We start from the raw sequence: 25,681 nt of genomic DNA, 5'->3' as shown, positions 1-25,681 counted from the left end.
TTCATGTTGTGTAATTGCCTATGGCACTTATTGTTATTTTTTTGCTTTTCATATTTCAGTCTCTTCTCCCAGGTCATATTTCATCATCACATCATCACTATTACTAATAGCAACACTGCATGATTTTTCAGTGAAATCAACATAAGATGAAACCATGGAGACCAGTTGGGCCATCTGTCCAGTTTGGAGTTAGTAGTTAATTAATCCAAGGATTTCATCTACTGTAGCTGTTTCTTGAATGAAGTCAGGGTGTCGGCAGCATCAACATGTTCTGTACTCCCAAAAGATTGAAGCTCACAGTCGGCCGGATTCAAATCTGAGTGGGGAAGACCCAAAAGGTTTTGTAGTCTATCTCTTTAACCACTTGGCCATGACTGCATCACGTAGCATGTAGTTTTATCATTTATTACTTCTTCTAACAAAACCGCTTGATCAATTTTGCTACATGATTTGCTAGCATCTTATGGTCAACATGAGTTAATTCTTAACTGTAAGAAACCAAGCTACATACAGTAAACATAATGAAATCCTTCTACCAGTTACATGATGATTTATTTCATCTACCGTTCAGAGGTCTTGCAATGCATATTTATAAGATTCACAAGACCACAGGACACCCCAAAAAAGTCTTTGGGAATAAAAGCTGAATCATATGGTTTTTTTCTCATTTCTAATTGGTGCAATCTCTGAATTTTAAGTATTCCTTAAATTCAATGAATAAAGTCTAAAGTGAAGAAAAAGATTTAGAAAGATTGTGTGAATAGATTTTAAGAGGGGGTTCAAATAAAAAACACTATAAATTAAGAAGGAAATACAACATTATCTCATCATAAAAAGAAGGAAGAAAGAAGCTAATTCATTTGTGATGTTGAGTTTCTATCTATAGTAAGCAAATCACTTTTCAGCTGTACTGCGTCACCGTGATCCTGAAACTTGGTTTCTTGTTACTGTAGCTACAGTTAGCAGTAACTCCACTGTGGTTCAGTAAGCACCTGTTTGGCCGATTCAGGACCATAGAAAGTGCTCAAAGGGTAAGAGGCTTTGTTTGGTACAGTAACTCAACACGATGGACAGTGCTCATAGGGTAGGGAGCTGTTTGGTGATGCAGCACCATGGACAGTGTTCATAGGGCGGGGAGCTGTGTTTGGCGATTCAGTACCATAGACAGTGCTCATAGGATAAAGAGCTGTGTTTGGCGATTCAGTCTCATGGACAGTGCTCATGGGGTAAGGACTTGTGTTTGGCGATTCAGTGAAATGGACAGTGCTCACGGGGTAAGGAGCTGTGTTTGGCGATTCAGTGAAATGGACAGTGCTCATGGGGTAAGGACTTGTGTTTGGCGATTCAGTGAAATGGACAGTGCTCATAGGGTAAGGACTTGTGTTTGGCGATTCAGTGAAATGGACAGTGCTCACGGGGTAAGGAGCTGTGTTTGGCGACTCAGTCTCTTGGACAGTGCTCACGGGGTAAGGAGCTGTGTTTGTGATGCTGCACCGTGGACAGTGCTTAGGATATGGAGTAGTGTTTGGCAATTCATCACTATTGATAGAGCTGTGTTGGTGCAGAGGAGAGAAGGTGCCTGGGGAGAGATAACTGTAGCCTCTTTACACTCTCGCAGATCTGTACCACAGCCAGACACCACTAACATAATGTCTAACAGGACTAACATAAACGTCTTTACTTTCTGCCTATTGGTCTTTCTTTTTTCCAACTGTAAATTTATAGTAGTTACTCTTTCTTTCCTGTAAAATGGACAAAACGGATATTCACTGGGAGATTGCTGTTAGAAGAATCAGTCATTTTGAATGGGGGGGGGGTTATGTGGGTCTGTTTTTTAACTCCTGTCGCTGGATCCTTGATTGGTTAAATGTCCTCAATATCCCTCGACCTAGTCATCCTTGTTTAATGGAGATCACAAATAATGTGCACATTACTGTAGGTCCTGCCTTTATGTGTGTGATTTAGATGAATTTGGCAGAAGCTGGGTATGGCTGAGCACATAAAAAATACTGTTTAAGGAGTGAATGTGTTTCAAAAAGCTTGTATTCCATAACTGTGATTATAGACACAGTAAGAAGGAGAGTGGTGAGGAAGGAACTGGATCACTTTTGACATGTAGCTTTAAACACATGGTGAAGAATGTCAAGTGAGAGCTAGAATTGAATTTCTTTTTTTATTGATTGTGATGTATGTGTGGAAATGTGCAGACATTCAAGCATATGCGCATGAGGGGTATAGATGTGTGGTTTGCTCAGATTAATCCATTGAACTGTTTGTAGTGAGCTTGCTGAGGATGGGGGCGGAGCAGGTTTTTGTCATGTTCATTCTGCAGATCGGAAGGCAGGCTGCTTAAAAGTCTTGTCCTTATTAATACAGTAAATCTCACCTCATTGTCAGGCTTCCTGTCTTGTGATGCAGTATTTCATTGGCCATCGCTGTAATCAATGGGAGTGAATTCAGGGTCACTGCAGTGCGGGAGAGAAGGAGGTAGTGACCACTGTTAAAATTGCTTTATTCGCTTGCTGTTGCAGCATAGTCAAATCTGCTTAGTAAGAGCAAAGAGGAGTGAGGAACAAAGGCTGGATTTAGTAACGTAAGACTCTTGTCTTTCTCAGGTTGGGAGTATGCAGGGCATTTTCTTTCTGCAAATATGTTCAGGATTTTAATGCATCTGTTCATTTTTATACAGTAACAATTGACATTTATGGGGGGGATTGAGGATTTTGGGGGATATGCGTTTATGATTTCAAATCCGCCAAGGATTCAGAAAATAGGAAACATTCTGCTTTGAGAATAAAAACGTGTTGAATTAGAGCAGGTGAAATTAAGGATTACTTGCGCTACAGTAGGGTTGGAAATAGGTCTGTAGGGGGGAGTGTCTTCATTAAGTTACTTTTTAAGCTAAAAAATGTGGTTGTGGCTTAATGTGGCTTAACATGCCATCTCTCTTACCTCTGAAAGATGAGCTTCATTAGTAAAACTCAAAGGAATTTTAAAGCTTTTCTAAGAAGCTGCTTTGCAAGGATATGAGGTGGAGAGGCAGGTTAGTGTTACATAGTGGCCTGGATCTTGTTAGTTTAGCACTTTATGATACACCTAACTCAGCTTTCTCATTTCCACATAGCTAGACTTGAAGAATCTTATGAGAAGAAAGTTCTGAAGAACAGCAGAAGAGGGTGAAGTGGGATACATTTCTAACATTCTTTAATAATATAACAAGTCATTCAATTAATTTCCATAGAATATAATTACTTAGCTGTTGTAATACATGCTGAAAGTCAGATTCCAGGTCTGCTATTACCTGCAGTGCTGAAATAGATATGTCCCATTAGTTTTGTTTTTGAAGAAGTGTTTGTGTTTTCGGGGGTGGGTGTCTGATATAATCTTAATTATGAGTTTCCCTGTCTACATATTATATGAGAAAGATACTTTTGTAATCTTCTTAGATTGTCTCTATATCATCTTTAACAACCTACATATTCATGGCAGAAATAGAACTGGAAGTGTTGATTAGGGCCCAAATCTGTAATTAAAGGTGTGAGCCACCTTTAATTGTGTCAAGCCATTACATAACGGTACACTAAACTGTGACTGCGAAGGCAGATGTCACTGCGTTTCATAATCACTTTTATTCTTATTAATTAAGTCATTACTGTGTTATGTAGGCTGCCACAGAGGAACTAAGGTTGAGTCAGTGTGGTAGGGATCTTTTGCATTCCCGCTATTTGCTTTTACAGGCTTTATTTATGTGTAAATGTTTGTAATGCAGCTTCATGCTGCAGTCTCTTTGCATACGTGCATGTAGATATTTTGCTGGCTCCCTCCTGGCTTATGTGTGTGTTTGAATCGGTTATGCATTAATAATTTGCATGTTTCTAGAGAGTCCTTTCTACCACGATTTAGCTACAGATGATCTCATACAATATTTAACGCATTGCTACACCATGATAACTTGAATGATTGCTCGTTCAGTGCAAGTCCTGGGGCTCTCACTGGAAGCATATTCACATCTTTGTACAGATTGCCTGATAAATAGATCTCATAAAGTCTACTGATCTTATAGAGATACTGCGAGCCAGGATGTGGAAATGCCAACACTGCTCTCTGGGAATTTTGAAGTGTGGCTCATCTGGAATGACTTCATACAGCTTTTGTCAGCACATGCAATCATGACTATATCTGTTGTGCATATGTTTTCTGAGATGAAACAGTTATGTAAACAGTCCCATTCTGTTTCTGATCTTGAAACTCAGAATTGCATTGCATTTATAAGAAGTGTAGTATTATGGTTTTGACTGTAAATGTTTTTGCAGTCCGTTTCACAGATTTGGATAATCTTAAAAATGGTCTTTTCTGATAATTGGCAGTTGAATTCGAGGACTGTTCTGTTCAATGTAATGCAATTTCTACACTAAAAAAATTAGAACCAACACATCCCCCTTTATTAAATAAACAGGGATATATACACAGTGTATATGTATTGTATGTAAATAACTTGTTCTCTCACTCCTTTTTCATTGTAAGGTCTGTTAAGCTGTTTGATTCCTGTTGTGGCTCTCGGGCTTCTGTGCATCGTATCATTCTTGATTGCTGCCCTGCAACATATTCTAATCTCTCAGCTCAGTCGGTGATAATCTGGGAGAACCAGGCTGCCAGGTTCTTTCGAGCCTTGCTGCAAGATAAAAAATGTCATTCCCAGTTTCTTGGTAGGCTTCTGCAACTTGAATAAGCTTATCTAGAGAAATAAAACCAATTAGTACATAACTGATAGACAGTAGGATTCATAAAGCTCTGAGTACATTTGCTTAGGCCGATGCTTAGGCAGAAAAGCAATGGTCATTTTACTGTTTTTAGTGACTAAATCATTAGAGTCTAGGAAGTGGGCGGCCATGGTATCCAATGTTTTGATTCAATGGTAGCAAGCAAGCCAGTATCCTAAAAAAATCCTATGGCAAAGAAAGGCCACGTGCCTTTGTTTTAGGACTAAGGGGCTTTTCCGTTTTTTTTTTTAAATTGAGTTATTCTGACATGTGCCAAGGAAAGGTCTGCCTCAGTATCGCATAAGGGCTGAGCCAATTTTATACTCTCTGACCTGCAATGTTAGTCAATTGCATTTGCCATGAGATGCAAGAGTGGTGATGCATGCCTGCATAAATAAGCTTTTCTAAATTACATTCATGAGTGATCAGGTAAATGTAAACAGTGTGTTTCTCCCAGGGTTTATGAAGTGTTCTTACGCGATATGCCTTTGCTTTTTGAGGTGCAGTATTTCTAGCACTTATTATTATTGCTATATATATATACTAGGCAGACATTTTCCTGTCAGTGCTGCCACATTCTTGCTGCTGCACTGGAGCTTGAAAGAGCAATATGTAGTTCATGGCAGGAGAAAAATACTGTAGGTTTATGATCAAATCACATGCTTGTTCACTTATTAACGCTGTATGCTGTTTTTGTTTCGCCTCTCAAATCAAATGCAGTCTTAGCCATATTATCTCTACCATCACTGAGCATTGAGGAATACAGAGCATGTCATAAATGATCACTTAGTTCCACTGCTCTGGGTTTCTTTATAGTTTGGCCTCTTGGTCACAAATTTAATGACACTCTGCCGGTTTAAAGAATGTCTTCTTAAACCAAAAAGCAATGCTAGCTTGAATATTTAATGCTGTCTGGCGGTATCGTATACTGTATAGTACTGTAGTTTTGGTGTTACTACTGTATATAGTGTTTAATATGAAACTCATGCACAGTAGCTTTCTTTTTGCATTGGATGCCAAATAGGGCATAACCAGGGAAGTAATGGATTAGGCTAGAGTGACGTTTTACAGTATACATTATGCGCTTACTAGATGTTTGTTATTCTCACACAGATGTAAATGCTTATGCTTTGTCTGTCTTTCTATTTTATGGACACTTTGAGCTCAGTGGGGTGTCCTATGTAAAACCTGAGGTGGTAAAAAACTGTGTGCTAAAGGAATCTATCGCCAGGCAAATCATAGCCTTTCTTAGGCTTCTGGGAAGGCATTATATACAGTAGATTAAAATCTGACTGCTCCTGCTCTCCACCCTCCCCCTCGTCATTTTCTATGTCTCTTTACATAAAACTGCTGATGTGCATGCCCGAAGAACTCTTATTTGAAAATATGAACGTGATTAAACCATACAACCCTGTGGTTCGAATGGAGTCACCTTTAAATATGCTTTAAGCATATTAAGCTTTGTTCTGGTTTCTGGGTTGGTATGATGATGTGCTTACTGGTTTGCCATCATAGTTTTACCTTTCTGTATTTTGCTTTTTTAAAACAGCTGTGTTTTGGGTTGTATCTGACAGCACGGTACGTAATATTAATATATTATAACTACTTATTGCAGTGGCAATACGCTTTGTTCATTTGTCTGTATAAACACCCCAGCTTGTTTTTCTCACTTGGGTTTTTTTTTCTGTAGCGATTTTCTAAAGTGAAAGATCTATAAAGCAAGTTGATATTTTTTTTTCAAATTTTAGACTTGTTAATCTTAAAACATTGAAGAAAAATATACTTTTTACATAATAATTTAGATATACAGTAACTGTTTTTATTATTTTTAACTACAAGCAGCCCTCATGCACATATCCAAGCAACATTAGTCAATAAATACTCTCATTTTTTGGAGGGGGTGTTAAACTGAATTGAACGCTTTATATATATATATTCTCGAGAGGACTAAGATATCCATATTTTATTATGTCATTTTGCTCATTGTATTTCATCAGGCTTAAGAAATGAACAAGAACAAAGTGCATTTTGATCATTCCATCTTCTCTTATCATTTAACCAGATCATTTATAATTAATTCTGTAATGTCCATAAGAAAAAAAAATGTATAATACAGTGACATATGATAAAGCCACATTTAAAGAGCATAATTACAAAATGTGTGACTCTCACTTCAAAGACTGACCTTAATTAAACAAATGAAATGTACTGTAGTAGCTCAGGCCTTTTTAATAAAGCTACAGCATAGAGACAGCACCGCTTCTTTTATGATCCAAATAAAGAACCTTTTAAATAAAGCCAGTTTTCATTATGGTCCCGGTAGGCATTATGTGCTATTGACTATGATTATGGTCTTGCTGGTTTAGGGAAAAACATACAATAAATGAATAAATGATTAAAAAGTGATAAGAAAAATAATTCTCAGAATGAACAAGCCATTGCAGTAGTTGGAGTCTTTCAATGATAATTCTAAACTGTAATTCTCTATGGACCTTTATTAATCTTTCCAGACAAACTCTGAAGTCTGGATATTTGCAAGAACACATTTACTGGAGTCAAAAGCTTGATCTTGAGAATTAACTTCAATGAGATCCTGGAAAGGCTTGATTATGTAGGACATTTAAAAAATAATTCCTACAAAAAGAATACAGCATTAAATCTGAATGTCTGATGGCTCTGATACGATGAGAACAGTCCCTCTGTGACTCAGATGCGTGTGTACAATTTGGTGAGGACAGGAGATGCTCTCTTCTGGTCCACAGTCTTCCAAGTTGAGTTAGGATCTGGATAGACACAAGACTTGATTGCTTTTTCTATTGCTCTGTGATCAACGGTAACTTAATAGCAAAAGGATATCACTTTAAATTAAAATTAATTTTAACATGACCAAGTATAGCTGATGTCAATATATTAGCGTTACCTTTTGGTGTCATGGCTTCGATTTTTGGATGGATTTTTTAAGTTGCATCAGTTTGCTTCAAAACCTGGGATGAGCCAAACCTATCAGTTTAAAAGTAATAACACATATATTATCTGAATGCCCTTAATTACTAGTAAAGCAAACAGCAGTGTTCTAATTATTTTCTGTAGTGCAGAGAAAGAAGCCTATCCTGCTAGTAATCCTGCTGTCTTCATGTGTATTTGCCTGTTTGAAACTGGTGTCTGGCTCCCAGAGCCATTATTGCTGTATGTTGACAATTATTGTGGATTAGCCAACAAAAGAGTGTAACTTTGTTAAAGAGATGGATAAAAATCGCAGTGCAGACAAAATGTTAGTATGAAGCAAAACCACCAAGCCTACGTCTGTACATGAAAGTCAACTAGAAATTTAACCACTACCCCCCTTCCCCCTCAAACTGTCTCTAGCACTGTGGTTCTGGAACAAAGCACAGCTTCATGTCTTCTCAAATGTGTGATGTCAATGGCTTTTAGCCCACACTAGCAGGAATTCAGTGAAGCCATAAAGTGAATAATGCTTTTGCTGTTCCTAACTATATTGCCCCAGAAATGCTTTGGCATACTCAAGTTAAACCCTTTTGTTTGGCCATAGGAGAGGATGAGACACTATTACTCTGGAATATCATCACTGTGAAGGGAAAGTTCAAACAACCAATGCAATATTTTGTCACACATCCAGTCAATTTCCACAAACATATATTGGATTAATACTAGAAACCCATTTTGGTTAAAACGTTTTCCATGTGAGACATGTGGGGCTATACAGTACATTCATGTATCTTTATATGTATTAAATATTCGCCCAAGGCATTAGATGCTCTAAATAAACAAAGATTTGTCAGTTCCAGAAAAAAACCTTACTGAAGGACCAATTTCCGAAGCACACATATATTGTTAGTTTTAAATAACCCATTTGAAGGAGTCTTTACAGCTGAAATGTTTTTTTTTCTTACTTTTTTCTGCTTAGAATTATCTTCTTCATATTCTTATATAACCAAGGTTTCTTGATTTAGTCTGTGCATTACCGATTACATCACAGCAAATTGTGACCTCAGTTTGCCCTCTGAATTCTGTGATTTTGTATTTATCCAGGAAGATCTTAGCAAAACAGAAACCATGGTGGTTTACCATATTTCTGGCAATATTATAGGAGAAGACTGCAATTGTACTCTCTGTGTACTCTCAGTGCCTTAGCCCTGCTATTGGTGCCTTGGTGCATACTGTTTTTTTACAGTATGCAAAAAAAATTAACTGACTGTGACGTTTAAGAAAAATAATTGGTTATGTGAAATGTATTCCAAAGAAGGAACAAATAACAAGATACTGTACATTCCCCTCTGCACAACTAACATCTGTGTGATCTACAGTTGCCACATTAGTGGTGAGCCACTGAAAGCTGATCTGACCAACATGTCGTATTATCCATCCTTTTTCAGGCATCTTAAACATTAAACTCATTAAATCACTGCTTCTTTGACCTGTGAGCTGCACCTTAGATAGAGACAGGCAAACACAGGGGAAAGCGTCTGAAGAATTTAGGAATAATATAATTCCTAGAGGTCTTAATGATATAAATTCATCTTGTGTATCCATTACAATTGTACCATGATTATGCTAAGTAAGGTCCAATGGGGACATGGTCATGAAAGTTGAATGAGGAATGTGCCTAATTTAGATTTGGAGAAATGGTAGGAAATCAATTTTGGCAAAGGAAAAATGTTGAATTTTGTTATTATCATAGAATCAAATATTCTGCCTAAACCCGAAAACCTGAAAAGGCCATTGTTTGATGACTTAGACCTGTAAAAGTAAAAGAGGTGGAAAAGTTGAAGAGGTTAGGTAGTAGTGGATTGATGTCATTCAGAGGCACTGAAAGATGGAGGCATAACTCCTAAATGTCAAGCTGGCAACAAAGAATGCAAGTGGTTTTGGCTTGCACAGGGATATGACAAAACTCAAAGTTTTGTCCCAGCAGTTTTAGATAACAAACCCCCAGCTGTATTTCCGAGATCTTAGATGAATATCTGCTCCCTGACATCTGCCTCTGAAAGGTGGGCTTGAGAAACATTTTAATTAAAACTCTGAAAGGAAAAGTGGAAGTAAAAGTCAGTGGTATGAAAATGAGTTTATATAAAAATGTACTCTTGTATAAACACCAGCCTTGGGGGATTGCTTAGGTAAACACATTGAAAGCTGTTATCACTCTAGAGAGGCCTGTGATTTTCCATCCATAATACCTTTTGAATCAGACAGCCATCTGCATTCCTGTGCCTCAAGCTTCCCTTTTTGTGAACTAGCAGAAGACAGCAGGATCTAAGACTCAAAATCCAACTTATGAACCTTCTGCTTTCGATGGCGCGTGCCAACAGTCTGATGTTTTATATCGCTAGGATGAAGGGCTTTCTAATGTGTTGAAACGGCATTTTGAGTTTATGGCTTCATTCTCGACCAAAAAGAAAATCTTGATTGGCATCACAAATACATGAGGCACTGATATTAGAGAATGAAGAAGCTCATTTTTAAATCTTCTTGTCAACATCAAATATCTGAGTCTTTCTCTTCCTTGGTATGAACGTACAAATCAGTGTCATCCCACTACTGACACCTATGGCTACGGTGAAATGTGTTGGAACCGAAAAGGGTGTTCTAACTCTATTCAGCTCCTGATCCACATGTGTAGCCTCAGGATTTCCTCACACCTACCTACTGTACATTAGCACAGTATAGAGTTCAATAATGATGTGAACAGAATAAATTGCAATTAAATATTTTCTCTATAAATATGTGGAAACATTTAATTTTATTATTGTGTTATTGTTGTATTATTTACAATATGCATGCAGGAAAATTCATTTCTGTACGTGCATCATAAATCTTATTTTTGTTGGTACTTTGTTTGGTTTTCAGCATTATCCATGTCAGTTGACAGTTAAATATAGAAGTGCATTATACAGTACGTAATACAACCTTGTAAAAACTGTAAAAAATGCGCATAGGCCTGTATTAAATCACACCAACCCACCTGCCAGATGCAATCGAAAAAAACTGGTACATGATGACAGCATTTTGTTTCTTGGATGCTTCTCATCTCAGCCTAATAGAAACCTGCCATTAAGTAGTGAGGCTGTAATTTATGATTTTGTGGGTGGTAAAAAGTTTTGATTTACTCCTGGCCACAGTGCATGACTAAGCAAAGTTGTCCGACACTTCCCAGGATAAAGCATATACCCCCTGCAATAACTCACATGATTGAGCAGAAATGCAGTGCACGATAAAGTTATGGGCAACCCTAGTAAATAAGCCTCTTTCCCTGTTCTGTCATCCCTCCAGCCTGGCGTCCTGCTCACTGTCTCTCTTGAATCATCCCCCCAGCCCCCTCCACACTGTGCTCACTCTCTGCCTGTGACATAAGGCTGCTGTCAGCAGCAATTTCTCGCGCTGGAGACAAAAAAAAAGATGTATCTTTCTCTTAGCCAGCATTTCTAGAGTTGTAAATCTAGCAAGAGAAGAGGGAATTTCTCACGCGCTCTCTCATCCTGGTCTAGATTTAATTAAAACTTTGAACCACCAGTTAATCACAAATTATCTAACATTTACGTAATATTCCCCCTGTCCAGGTAGGAACAAATAGTAAACGACAATCTGCCTTGTAATATTAGGATCGTACTCTGTGACTGGCCTCTCTCTTAAATTGCAAGCGGTTTACTAAATTGTTATTTGCACTATTCTTGTTGACATTCCTGGAGATTTAGTTCTCAAAAACTGTCCTCAGAGGTACCACTTAGCAGGTGATTGACAGCACTGTCTGCACACTACTGCTTGTGTTACAGCTCGTACAATGGAAGCCTGCAGAGAGCTGTACATGGGGGAGAGGGGGATGTATCATAGTCATGCACTTCAGGTGTATAAGTATGTGGGAATATGTTTGAGGGGGTTGCTGTGAAGGTATTAGGCTCTCCTTGCAAGAGCTCCCTGATCTGTTCCTTTGGCGAGTTAACGCCAAAGTATTACATACTGTATGCTATCCCTGTTATATTCGTTGGTTCATTTCATTGTAATTAAAATTTGACCAAAGTGCTGAACTAAAAATTGTCAGCACTGCTCAATCTGAGCTGAGTGAATCCAAATGAAACTGGCATTGGACCAAGAGCTGTCGGCTTTCAGAAACGTACATGACGGGATATTCTCATGTACTTCAAAAATCTGTTCAGTGTGTTCAAGATGGTTTTGTGAGGAATTCTGCAACTACTGTATTTTTTGTGCCAAAGGTAGACCTGTAGATCTAAAAACAATGAATGATTATGTGGTGAACTGAATTGCTTTGCAACATCTTTGTTTTAATGTCCACTGTCAGGCCCCGTGTACAGTATGAGGTTTGTTCCTGCGTCCCCTCAAGCAACCTTTAGATATGCGTTTACCTGCAGTGAGCTGATGTCAACCCTTATGCACAGCACTTTAGACACCGCTCTCCAAAATCACTGTGATTGTTCCAGCCTATGACCTCATATGCAAAGCAGGTGTTATAATGGCCAGAACCATCTTGTGATCCAAATGCTTGCAACCCCGTCTGTCCAACTTTGAATTTTGGAAGTGAAGTGCTTGCTGTCGGGGAGCCTGCTCGTGACAGCTCATTCGTTCCATGAGAGGTCATCGTGCTGGAACCAAACAAGCAGGCACGTGACCAGGTGAACGCAGGCTCCTGCACCGCTCTGCTCCATGGGAGGCATAGCTCGTCTCTTTCCACGGCTCCTTTCAGCTGACACCAGGACTCCTCTCTAAACACGCTTACCTGCTGTGACACGTCTGCAAAGGAATGACCTGCACCAGGCTGAAAAGGTCAGCATTTCCATGAGCAGATCATGTTGACAATATTGCACCTGATTGCATCTGAATTAATAGCACTTATTACCATTACTAATGTCGCATTTGAAAATGCCATTCCTTTCAAATCTGACTCCCACTTGATAATATTAATAATTTATATAGCTTTTATTTATTGAGCTTGAAAAGTTTACAAAAGGCTTTATGTTTGAAAAGGTGTTTATCCCCTTTTCGTTTGACAATGTTAGCGATCAGGTGTTTTCAAGCCTAGAAATTCCCACTATAGGGTGACTGTTAATAATGTTTAAAAAACCTAAAGCAGTTTTCCCCCTAGATTCATGAAAGGATTCTCCTCTCTTGGCCTGTCAGAAGTAATGTCTGTTGCTAAATCGTTTTCTTTGATACCAGTAGTGCTGCCCCACACACCTGGTAACTCAGGAATGAAGGCACCTGACTCTCATCTCTCTGTGGAGTAAAAAACTTGGCCTAGCTCTGAAGGTTTCAGCTGTTTCTTGTTCCGATTACATGCCAGGAAGTTAACTAGGTTGGCTTCTTCTTAAATAGCTAATTAGTCTGAACATGCCAGCATCCATTAGGTACTGTGTACCACAGACATCTATTTTGAAACACAGAGAGATAGAGTACTCCAGTTTAGAAACAGAAGAGCCAATGCAACTGTATTAGATGGTAGAGCACTTTTTTCTATAATGTTTTCAGAGTGATTTCAGTTGTGAATGTCAAACTCAGTTAGACATCTTGAAAGCATTCAGAATATTTTTAATCCTGCTGAAGGCCTCTCCATTTTTAACACAACTCGGTGCCCTTGTTTGTGGTTTCTGTAACTGCTTGTGTGCATGTCCCTCTCTACGATGAGTGACCTCCATGTGTCTGTAAGGATCTTTGTCTCGTTCCCTCTGAGTCTAGATAGATGCTTTTATGAATGAGTGTCTTTGTGCACTGCTAGGTTAGTGTATATGTGCTGGGTGAGCCCCTGGGAGCTACTGTATTTTAAGGGACTGATAAGAGACTGGCAGACTGAGAAAAAGAGACTAGATGTAAAAGCTGTGATAAGAAGGCAAGCATGCCATCCACCAGGGAAGCACCCTCACCAGTGTAGACAGACCCAAGAGATCAATGACTATTCCCGGTAATGATACTAGGATCAGGAGTCCATTGTGGATGAAGACTCAGGGGCATTTGTGGACTGCAGCTCCCTAAAGTACTATACCTTTCTAATCCAATTCCAGACAGACTTCTAGTTTTAATTACTTAAAGATTAAAAAAATAATATTTTAAAGGTATTTAAAAGCACTGGGTCATGCTCAAAATCTATGAAATCGTTATCAAAACTATTCGGCCCCTTTGACTGTTTCACTTTTTATTTGTACCATTTTATTTTTGGCCCCCTTTTCTTCATCTTTTAGTCATCAACGGTGCTTGCTGTCGTTCGGAGTCCTGAGAACTGAAAGGCTCAGTTATGAAGAGAATTCAACTGGTTTCTGTTGATGGTCTAACAGTCATCAGTGAGCTTTTTAATCAACTGTTAAAATTTCCTTTTGGCTTAAAGTATTTGAGACTTTTTTTTATTACACTCCATCAGGGAAAGCGAGTCAGTCAGAACTATTAAAATGAGGTCCACTCCTCCAGGCAAGCTAGCAGAGTGAGCCTTGTCTTCTTCCTAGCTCTGAGAAGAATATTGTCTGCAATTCCCAGATTAATTAGGGAGAGTAGCGGAGCGGTCGATAATATTGATCTGACAACCTGTATCTCTCTCTGTGCCTTTATACTTGTTTTGCTGTGTGATACTGCTTTATTGTCCCTTGTGGGTTTTACAGTACAAGCCTGCTTTGAATTCATTGAGCCATGACCAGTGGACAAACACAACAAAAAATAGAACACACTTGTTTTCAACTTGTTCAACAATCCTCACTATCCCCATTTTAACTCGGTTCAAAATTAACTACTGCGCCTTATTTTCTATCTAGTTAAAAACGAGGCTATATCCTTGCTAAGAACGTAATATTGTGTGGTACAAATTTATCAGTATTTCATTGTGGCACATGGGCATCCAATTAGAAAAGAAATGTATTATCTTGACCCTGGTTGCTTGTTTCTAGCCAGTGTAGTGTTTGAAAGGCCAGGGTGTCTGTCTGTTCAGGTCTGAGCAATCTTGTGCTGTCATGTATGTGTGTGTGGCTATGCGATTTAAATTCAAGACATTTAAAAGCGAATGAGGAAATACTGCTCCAAATCATCAGAACTCTCTGATGCACAACACTGTGCTACAGGCCCACATCAGTCCTGTAGGCGCTGACTTATTAGCTGGAAGTATGTCTGCAAATAAGCAAAGTGGATGTGTGCTGAGGAGAATATCAATCACTTCTTTTAATATTTAGACAGGACTTTAATAAAGACCCCATTCGCTTGAGTTAAGTGGTTTATTGTAATTTTGATTGCATGCAAGATAGTGTGTACTCTTCAAATATTTATAGGCACCACTAATCCCTGCTATGCAGTATGCTGCTGCCACTTTGTAGTTTGGCTGAAGAGTAAAGAAAAAAATTCATAAACTTGCTCAGTGCTGAAGTGATGTGCCTTTACACTCAGTTTAGACCATTATGCCATAAATCACTTGCTATGCTATAGTTTCCAACTACATATGCAGTTGATATATCATATGCACTGTATAGTAGTTGTACTATGCATTATTCACAAAATTTGAATTGCAGAAACCTTTCTGAAAAAAGGGATTAAATCTGTTATTACCAAAAAATTATTTCAGTTTACATCAGGGCTTTTTTAAAAAAATCTTTAAAGCAAATACCGGGTAACTTTTACTGGACTATCTTGTGTTGCAGATGTGCAACTTTATTTTTAGAACTACGTATTTCAGGTCTGAAATGTGCCAAAAACTCATCATATTTACATTGATTGTGTTTGTTTGCTAAATGTATAGAGTTTAGTATAAATGTGGGTTACAGGATTATAAAGACAAAACAGATTTAATGTATATGGTAATACAGCGGGTCAAAACGTACAGATTGAGGCCTAGACTCCAGAGCTGATCTTTTGTCTGTGCCAGAAAGGCTAGTCTAAGAGCTTGGTTGGTATGCTTATATGGTACTGTGATGCATTGTGGATTGATGCTTGGGAAGTGGTAACTGGGGTATTATGTCAGTATCATCTTTTTGGAGATAACTGTAATTTTTTGGAGATCTAATTGTAGGCAGACTGATACACACATATGCAAGGCCTCTGAAGAGGCTGATGGCTTTTTCATGCTCCCATGGTTATGAGTGATGCACAACATGAGATGCTTTTTAGCTGAAAAAATATTCTTCCACCATCCCTGTTGTCTGCCTTTCCTTGCCTCGTTCATGAGTCCTCTCTGCTGTTCAGAGGGGAGCAGGGCCTAGGAGGAGAAACAGCTGTCAGGGGATCAGGAGGAAACTGGCAGCAGGATATGAAAAAAATGGGGAGATTTACAGCTGAAAGCAATCTGACGTGATGGGCCAACAGTCCAATCTGTTCCCATGGTAACCTCCAAGAGGTTAATGCATTTCTCAGAACCGAGAAATATTTATTAAAGAGGCAGTGACAGCTGCAATTGTCCGAGTTTGCAAAGACAAAAAGAAGGAGGAAAAATTGCTCAAAATCAGTTTTGTTATCTAAGATTAATTAAAGGTTTATGGAAATAGTCAAGTTTATAGCTAGGCCAGATTTGGAAAGACTGGGTGCATAGTGCATCTTTAAACCGCTACGTACAGTGTAATAACATCCTTTCAGTTAGCATAGCCTTCCTTATCCGTGCAGTTCCTGTTCTCCTGGGCTGCCAATCCCTGTCAGAATGCTTTTCCACAAAATGCAAAATGACAGTCCTTTACAGCCCCCACTGCAAAACATGTCATTGTCACTTTGTGTCTGGCTGTGGAGTGAAACCAAGAAATCAACCTTTCTGACGCCCTATGCTCCTCATCTGTCAGGGAGAAGACACGTTTGCTCAGGTTACCCAAGCCTGGATTTAATCCAGTCGCCGTTTTTGCTGTCAGAGTTGGGACAGTGGGGTAGCAGAACGTGAAAGAAACGAATCATGTAGAGACCGGAGGTGGCAGATGTGTAGGCCAACCACAATGGACATAGTACTTTGGCTTCATTTTTTGCCATATTTTTAAAATCGCTGAAGACTGACATCCAGTAGGTTCTCCAAGCTACTTTAAAATCTAAATTGAAATACTTCCATCAAGTGTTAATCTTTAGTCTATTTTCCATGGGTTTTAAGTTGGTAACTTAAGTGGTACAGTATTTGCTGAATAAGAGCCCTCAATGACTACTGGAACACCACCCCCAACTCTAAATTGTTGGGAGGACTATCAAGTGCACTGTTGTTTGCTGCTTATTATCTTTAAACACATTTCCTCTTTTGACCTGCAGATGGTGCCCCCTTGAGTGAGCTCTCTTGGTCCTCCTCCCTGGCAGTGGTTGCGGTTTCTTTCTCTGGACTCTTCACTTTCATCTTCCTCATGCTGGCCTGCCTGTGCTGCAAGAAGGGGGACATCGGCTTCAAGGTGAGACTGCCTGCTCTCTCGCCCCCTGTTGGAGGTTTTTGAACATGCATCCTTTGGTTATCCCTTGTATAAACGATAATACCACTTCATGGTGTGACTTCACGTGCACTGTGGTAGATTTGATTGAAGCTAAAGAAAAATATTGGAATGCACAAAGGTTGTTGGACCATCTAAGATTCAAACTTGACCCATTAATGTTTCTGTGCCTCCACCTGTTTTAAACATTTTCTACACCTCTAATTCCCCAATGAGTACTAAAGGGGTTTTTATGGAGAGAAATTAACCTTCTAACCAGAGTTAATGTATCTGGATATAGGCTGATATCCCCCATCAGGAAAAATCCAGGAATTAGGTTTCTTTTGTCACTAGACCATAGGCAGTTAACAGGGACAATTTATGTTGTTTTTGTCTATTTTTATTAATAAACAAGTCATTGCAATAAATTGAGCAGGAGTGGATTATGAGATGAGTGTGATGTCTACACACTACGATGTGTAGTTACAGTACATAACAGAAGCTCTGCAAATGTAGTCAATAAACATTCCTTCATCATCTCAAACACTTTGCTCCAGGTTTTTCCAGTACTGAAGATTGCCACACTCTCCAGGGAAACAGATTGTGACCAGAACATCTCCTTTAGAAAGAGGCTGTGCTAATATTATTGGTCAGTGTGTGGCTGCCCTCAGTATTGGGCCCTCTGCTTTCATGCACGATTAGAAGAGATTGTGTTGTCTCACACTCATATTTGTGTTTGGTTTTTACAGTGTTAACCACATTTTAAGCATTAAAAAATACTTACTTCACCCATCTGCCTTGAGCTGTATGCTGATATCTTCCTGCTGCATGGCGTCAACAAGATGCATTTTGACACTCAGTAAAAATGCCTGTTTTATAAAACACCAGTTCTGTCCAGTGATTCCCATTTGTTTAATCAGTGAATCAAATTAAAACAGTGGTTTAGATAAAGCCTATTGGCTTGGGTGGATGATTTTGTTTAAACTCTATGCTCTCACTTTTGTAAAATCAGAACGGGATGTCTTTTTCTACCATAAAGACCGATTCAGATTGACAAAAACAAAAAATGTTGTTAATTGCTTTTTTCTCCAAGTTTACTTCAGAAGGTTTGTAGTCATAAAACACATTAAAAGGCAAGTACAAGCTAAAATCAAAACTTTATTCATACTTTGTGCTTGAATGCGAATGGTAAAATGCAAGGCTTTGTTCTAAAACTTCTCTAGGTTTAACGTAAGGGTGTTCACTGTCTTTTTACTCACTGTTCCTGAGCTCTGTGCTCAAACACTGAGTATAGCAGAAGAGCTGCTTTACAGTATATCTAAAACAAAGGTTTATCTTTTTGTACTCTACATGCCCCTGCTGCAATTCTCTTAACTGCAGGCATGCATTCATTCAGAAGGCAATGCAAAATTTCTCCCAGCTAGCAAAGGATGAGTAGGTGGTCCTTTGAACCGCAGTAATGCTGAAAATGGTCCTGATAAAACCAATGGCACACCTGAAAGAGAAGGCTTACAGAACATGTCCTGTAAGTGCATTAGAGCTTTTCAGATAGTCAATGGAGGTAAGACGTGGGATGGATTTAATACATTCTAGAGCACAATTCAAAAGTGGGTCAAGGCAGCATGAAACAAGAACACTTTGACCTTATAATGCGTGGAGCCTACATTTATAGTACCCATCTCTACACGTGTGCTGACTCGATAATTGTGACTGTATGCATTTGGTGCATCTGTCAGGGAGAGAGTGGGTGGTGTTCATCTGACTAATCCTCTACTACTGTACGTCCTTTTGAGGTTTCTATTTGTATTTTTTATCCACAACCCTAAAGACTCCTCCTAAAGGCAGCGAAAGTAATTAAAAAGTAACTTCCGCCCCTAGCAACTGTCATCCTTTGAGTCTCACAGGTGGCAGTCCTTTGTCTCCTGTTAGCTGTAATTGGTGGAGCAGGTACTGCAGCTGAACTTAATCAAATCAAGGGGATATGAAGTTTTTGCGCTGCTGTCTGGCAGTCTGAACTCCGACATTGATATAGTCTGGCACCGTTCTTTGTGCTGGAAACACTTGTAAGTAACTGACTCTTGTGCTTAGATCAGGTTTACTAGGAAGCTGTGGGGTGGAGAAGTGGAAGCCAAGACACTAGAGGAATTAATAGCTTATAATTTTGGCAGCAATGAACAGAGAAGTGCTATAAAAGCATGAAAACATCCCCCTCCCAAAATAAGAATAAAGAAGCACTTCCCTTTATACGGCATCCTGTAGCTGGGCCCCATGTCTGGAAAGAGAGGGTGCCTCTCTCCAGTGTGCACAGTGGAGGAGGGAATCTTTTCATTAATATTTTCCTTTAAAAGCATTCTCAGGCTCTGTTTAAATTTTCCACACTCTGTGTTTGGGCCGGTGACTGCTGTGCACATGTTCCTGGGACAGAGAGGGAAGGGTGATGTCATGAGCACAGAATGTGAAAAAGCTTCTCTCTCTCTTGTCCTCTGCCTTTCTCTCTCTATTTTTTTTTCTGTAATGCCTTGCATTTTTTTTTTCTTTTCGGGCCGTAAAAACAGAGGAGTTGGCTCTGTGTTTGGAGCTGGCTCCTCCTTTCCCTGGGTCCTGTCCGCGAGCAGGATCGTCCCAACAGCACCAGAACATTCCCCTTTTTGAGGGATCTAACAATGAGCCTCTTTCAACACAATGACCCGCTGGCAGCATGCTTCAGATTCAGAAGGGCAGCCCCAGCATCCTGGGATTATAAAAGAGAGCCGATTGACAGTGAAATGGGAGTTTGGATGGATGCAGTCCTGAAGGTCAGGTCCAAGCCCAGTTCAATGGCTTGCAGTCTAGGAGCATATAGACACTGGGGTTGTGCCCTTGTTGTGTCCTTCTCGATACCGAGAACCTCAAGACTCTTTAGAGAAGTGGATTTAGGACATAGTGCAGAATACGACTCTGGACCAGGTAAGGAAATATTCAACAGTATATTTGGCTAATGCAAAGTGGAAAATACGTATGTATTGTATAGAGAGGAACAAGTAATAGGTTTATTCCATGCTGAAAGAAAGACGAAAGAAAACACAACGTTTCGGTCGTGGAACCTTCTTCAGGTGTGAGGTTGTATAGAGAGGTGCAGTTTCGAAGGAACTCGGTATTCCTGTGGTGTTTTAGTATGATAAGTAAAAACAGCAGTGATCGACAAGATGATCCAGTGGTTTAGATAGAAATCCCTTGGACTTGAACCAGAGATTCCTGGTTCAAGTCCTTTCTCTTCCAGGCTCTTGCAGTTTAATCTCATGTGCACTTTTTTAGACATAACCCAAAAACCAAGTAGATGGTTCTGGACCTACAGTTTCTAATGCTCACAGTTTATCCCTTAATCTGTAACATTCTTTGGGTAAAGACATCTGGAAAAAGACCCGTTTGCTGGTAACTGTCATGCTCATATAACTAATATAGAAATATCCTGTGTGAAATGATTGTCTTGGCATCTTAGGAAAAACAAGAGCGCAGCTGGTGATTCAAACATATTGGCTGTGATGTGTTGCTCTGGAAACAGCTATAGATTTTGGGGATAAAGAATAAGTTGGAGGCTTAAAGTTATAGCACTTCTTATTTCAGGGCTTGGCGCAACACAGCTGGCTAGCCTTCAGTCATGAGGTGGCGCTGTGTCACCATAACGGGCTACAATGGATGTCTGTGTCAAATGCTCTATTCGGGGGTTTGTAGGGTTACTTTAGAATGCGTTACCACTGGAGTTAATAATTAGTCTTAGCTAAGATTTCATAACTTGTTCCCTAATTGAAATGTTTTCTCCATGAAAAGTGTTAGTTTTTTTTTTCCCCAAGTAATGAGGATGCGGGTTTGCTTTGATACTGTATCTCTTAGTCTGGTGCTTCTATATAGAAGTAAATAACAGCACTGTTAGGCATGTAAGGGTGTTCTTGGTGCGGTAACCATTGAGATATTGACAGTAATGTGAAATTAGTTCATTTGAGGACTGTGCAGTATATTTAAATTCTGCTCATGTTGTAATGTTCTCAGACAGTGTTTTCTCTTTGCCTAACAGTGGAAAAAGTATTTTGTAGATTTCCCTGCTCTTTCGAAACTGTGATCAAAGCATTTATTCTGTTGGTTAATAGACCCCTGCTGAGACTCTTGTTTTCTCGAGACAACTTTGAACAGTATTTGTGATTTTACTTTTCTTTGAGAAGAGGATTGCTCTGCATCCTGCAGCCCTGGTAAAAAAAAACAACAAACATTTATACTGCAGAGGCCAAGGCAGGCCGTGTGAGAACTGAAGCAGTTTGACAAGGGGCCCAGAGGATGCAGGATGGGCGAAAGGGCAGTGGAGGCGGAGGAGGGGTCGAAGTTTTCCATTCAGACAAATTGCTCATCCCTACGACAGAGGTTTTCTATATTTTGTGGCGTACTTGTAAGACTGGTGTAATCTGTTGTAACAAAGTGTGCCATCCACAGTTTGGGGCTGGTCGTTAAATACTTTTTGTTAATGTCTCAAAATGTTTCAGGCAGTAAGGATTTATAAGGACACGTGCGAGATTTTGTGTTTCATAATTGTTAATATTTGAACTTTTTGGTCCAGCATTCTATAATAGTGTGCTCGGATTAGCAAAGCAGAAAGGGATGACAGACATTTGTAGAAGTGCTAAAACCTTCAGCTTTGCTCTTACAGTATGTCAGCTTATCTTGTTCCATGTTTTTGTGCCGATGCTGCTTTTTGTGGTGGTTGATTAACCAGATTTCCAGGCGCTGCTTTGGTTGTAGAGAAAACACCACAGCTCCTGGAGGTGTACTGAAAGTGTGGGCCCATGCAAGCATCCTGTGCCTTTTGGCTGAGCAGAAATGGAGGGCAGGCTGGCTGATGGTTGCCCTGTTTTTGTGCAGGAGTTTGAGAACACAGAGGGAGAGGAGTACCAGGCTGACTTCTCCACCCTCGCCTCTCCAGCCTCACAGAACGGGCCTGAAGTCTACATCCTGCCCCTCACTGAGGTTTCACTTCCTGTGTCAAAGCAGCCTGGAAGATCAGGTAAGATGTGATCGATTTGATTCTAAATCAGTGCCTCCCAAGAAATTGCACAACAAATGGAATGTGTTTTTTTTTTTTCCAAAAATGGACACTACATGTCTCTAGGCTTCAACTGAATCGTACTTTCAATAGCAAGTGTATAATGTAAAACAGCCTGCCTACATCAAATCCTTGTGGTATGCATGTTTATGCTTTTTGAAATAAATGAAAGAAACTGACCACAGTAATGTGTCTGTCTTGTGCTGGTGGTAACAATGGGTTATTGTTTACTGCTTGTGTTGACTTGGGTCATTAAACTGTGGAATCAATCATATGATGACTGCAGTGGCGGTGGAGACTGATGAGGCTGTCAGTCTCCAGTCTGTAAATTTACACTGACTTGCCTATGAAATTAGCTTCTATCTTGTCAGTATCTGTAGGGGAAACGAAAGACAAAACAAACCGTATTAAATAATTAAATATAATCTTTAGCTTTCATCTAATATACTGCAGGACTTTTATGATGAGAGGCAATTTTCCATCTTGGCAGTCAGTTTAGATTTTAATAGTGTCAGGTAGGACATATATGGGCATTTGCACTTCATCTTTTCTTAGAATGCCCTTTCCAAATTTTTAGATCCTTAACCCTGAGTAACAAGGTGAATTAATATCTTGTAATACAGCAGTTTAAGCAAGATCTCTCAGGTGTATTTTAATATTTGATAATGGTTTTAAATGTATACTGTTGTTCAGTTTGAAAATTATTATAGAACAAACTTTATGGAACTGGTTACTTCATGTACAGTTGATATAAAAAGCAAATGGATGGGAATCAGTCAATAAGATGGCTTATTCTTTAACTTTTTTCCATCTAATACCTATGTTATTTGGAATAATGAGTTGTCTTTTATACCCCAGATTCTGTGCTAAATAAGGATTTGTTTAATAAAGAACTTCTGTGCTAAAGATTTGTAGGGAGGAATAGGGAGAAAATACAAGGCAGAGAAGGAATTTATTGATTCATCTGTTCACCCTTTCCCTTGCTGGAAGCTCCACAATGTCTTACAGGAGAGTTAGTACTGATTGGAGGAGTGGTGCATCCTTCAGTGATATCACTGCAAGGCTGGGTAGGGTTTAGTGAGCCGGAGGTTTTTTGGCAAAATTGCAGCTCATGTGTATGGCAACATTCTGAGTTGTGTGCTACCACATGGCGAATCCCATTCAGCCTGTGACATGACCCAGGGTCAGTCTTAATCTGAGCTGTAAAACTCAACCTTTGCTCAAAAAGAACACCTATACTGGTTGAACCACACAGCAGCACTTGAATTGCTTATTACTATGCCTTGGTAAACTGAGAACTGCTTGCAGTGCTTTCTGTTTAGTATGTTTCTGTTTATGTGTTTAAGTGAAACATTCTTGAGAATCTGAAGTTAGGATATTGGATACTCTGATCGTTATTTGGCCCATAAGCTGAAAGCTATTCAAACACCTTTCCGTAAACCTCAGTTGTGGTAACTCGCATGCTGCGTAACCTGTGAAGAACTTGTACTAAGTGTAAGTGAATAAGGCTACAGTATGCATACAGTATATGTTGTGAATCCCAGGATGTGAAAACCAGGTACTTCTTGGATCAGAAAGCTACTAACCAATTGTTCTGCTCTTCTATGCCCGCTGTAGAATGGGAGGAGATGTTGGGTGTGGTGGATTTTTTTTTCCCTGTTCAGTTTAGGGGCTTCTTCCAAGAATCCCCCTCCGATCGCCTCTTGTTCCAATGCTCAGACCTTTTTCCAGAGGGAGGCCAGGGACAGTCTGTTGCAGCTGTGCAGCAGGAAAGTCTTCTCATTCGTCCTCTTTCAAAAGAGCTCCATGGCTTTAATTGCACAGATGCAGAAAACAGCTGTATTTCTAAAATATGTACTCCAGAGCATATTGCAAGCTTCCAGAAATTTCCTAAATTTAATGTGCCCTTTAATAGAAGAATTTATATAAGTACAGTATCTAACTGAATATAAGACCTTATACTGACGGCTTAGAAGTGCCTGAATGGTTATAATATACAATAAGAGGATTTTTTTTGTCATAAACCAAATAAGCCTATTAAATGCAAGAATAATAACAACAGTTCTCTATCCCCATCTTTGAGAGGCTCAATTTATTCCTACTCAATCACATTCCTATCCTTATAGACTTGTGCTACAGCTAATGAACCTGCAAGCAGAAATAGCGATACAGCCACCCCCATGCTTTTCACATCGCAGCACTGCTAAGAGGCAGTGCTAGGTCCATATGGGCCTAATATGAATCAAAGGTATTGTGCAAAGCATTTTCTCAACCTCGGCCTACACAACAGAACAGACTGGGGCCCTGCGTACATCTGTACTGTATTTTTATTTCTATGGTGCAGACCTGCTTGAAAAATCCCTGAAGTGGGAAGGGAATTCAGATTTTGGTTTCTGAAAGGAAAAAGTGTGCTTCAAACAAATTAAAAACCGAAATTGCAATGTGGTGTTATCATCTTGCTTCCTTAAGTAGCTGTGCACTTTAGAATAGGCCTAGTGTCTGAGTACCAGTCTCCAGTACCAGGCAGCGAAGACTTCTAGACAATGGAGCCATTTCTGTCTCTGCTGGAGTGTGTGAGAATGTGTGTGTGTACTTGGAATGACTGGCCTTTGGAATATTGCAGAGGCGTTAAATACCAGAATAAAATTGGGAGGGGTTAGGAAAAAAGCAGCTGGGGAAGGTTACATGACAGAGGTCCTGTTTCTCTTCACAATACTCTATTTGTTGTTCTTTGCCTATAGAATACAAATCCCTTTGGGGTTAGTGAAAAAACGGTGGACACAACAGGCAAATAGATTTTGTTGTTTTATTGCTGTTGTTGTCATTCTGGAGATAGGAGCCTGCTGGCATTTTGTATAATTTGGAGAGCCTGAGAAAAGAGCTTCTTCAGACTAGCTCAGAGTTCAAACGGAGCAGAAAGCAAAAGATGTAGGACAAATGCGTGAAGGCATTTAGGATCTTTTGGGAGCATGTTCCTCTTTCCTTGCTGACGTTTAAGGAACTTTAACCAGATTAAGGCTTAATCATTTAAAATTGTAAAATGTTAAGGGAATGTTAAACTGTCCTATCTGATTGACTGGATACACATTCTATGCAGAAAGCTTTTGAATAGCCAACTAGGAGAGTTAGTTTGTTTTGACTATTTTTTCTCCTTTTTTGAAGGAAGAGGCAAACTACTTGTAGAATGCAAGAGCTTTGCCTACCTTCTCAATTTAATATTCAGTACAGGCATGCCATTGGTCGAGCATTTCTTCAGACGGAATATCATGGTGAAGTGTATTCTCCTTCTACAGAAATGAGTCGATTGTTTTAATCTAATTGGACAGAAGGTGAGGAGAGGACAGGTGTGGTGCTTTCTGAGGGCAAGCGGACGTCAAACCAGACAGGCAGGCATGTGGTCTGAAATTCCAGCCTAAGGTTTTCATCGACTTGTCTCGTCCTCGGCATCTCCTGGGTATTTACGAAGATGTGCACTTGAAGTAAATCGATTTAAG

At 39.5% G+C, this 25,681-nt stretch overlaps 1 protein-coding gene across 3 annotated transcripts in view; it reads left to right on the top strand.

The window, feature by feature from the left end:
* aatkb (apoptosis-associated tyrosine kinase b) overlaps positions 1 to 25,681 on the top strand; it is a 53,642-nt gene that overhangs the window by 6,433 nt on the left and 21,528 nt on the right. For 2 of the 3 annotated variants that reach the window (XM_015356159.2, XM_015356158.2), the window contains exons 2-3: positions 16,971 to 17,104; positions 22,007 to 22,148. In XM_015356159.2, coding sequence (XP_015211645.2) covers positions 16,971 to 17,104; positions 22,007 to 22,148 — 276 coding nt within the window. Of the gene's footprint in view, positions 1 to 12,375; positions 12,555 to 16,970; positions 17,105 to 22,006; positions 22,149 to 25,681 lie in introns of those variants that run through there. The other variant, XM_015356160.2, reaches the window with a different exon arrangement.

This window comes from Lepisosteus oculatus, chromosome 9 (assembly GCF_040954835.1).
Source record: "Lepisosteus oculatus isolate fLepOcu1 chromosome 9, fLepOcu1.hap2, whole genome shotgun sequence".
In the NCBI taxonomy this organism is placed as follows: Eukaryota; Metazoa; Chordata; class Actinopteri; order Semionotiformes; family Lepisosteidae; genus Lepisosteus; species Lepisosteus oculatus.
The sequence above is the reverse complement of the archived record's forward strand: the minus strand, read 5'-3'. Positions and strand labels throughout refer to the sequence as shown.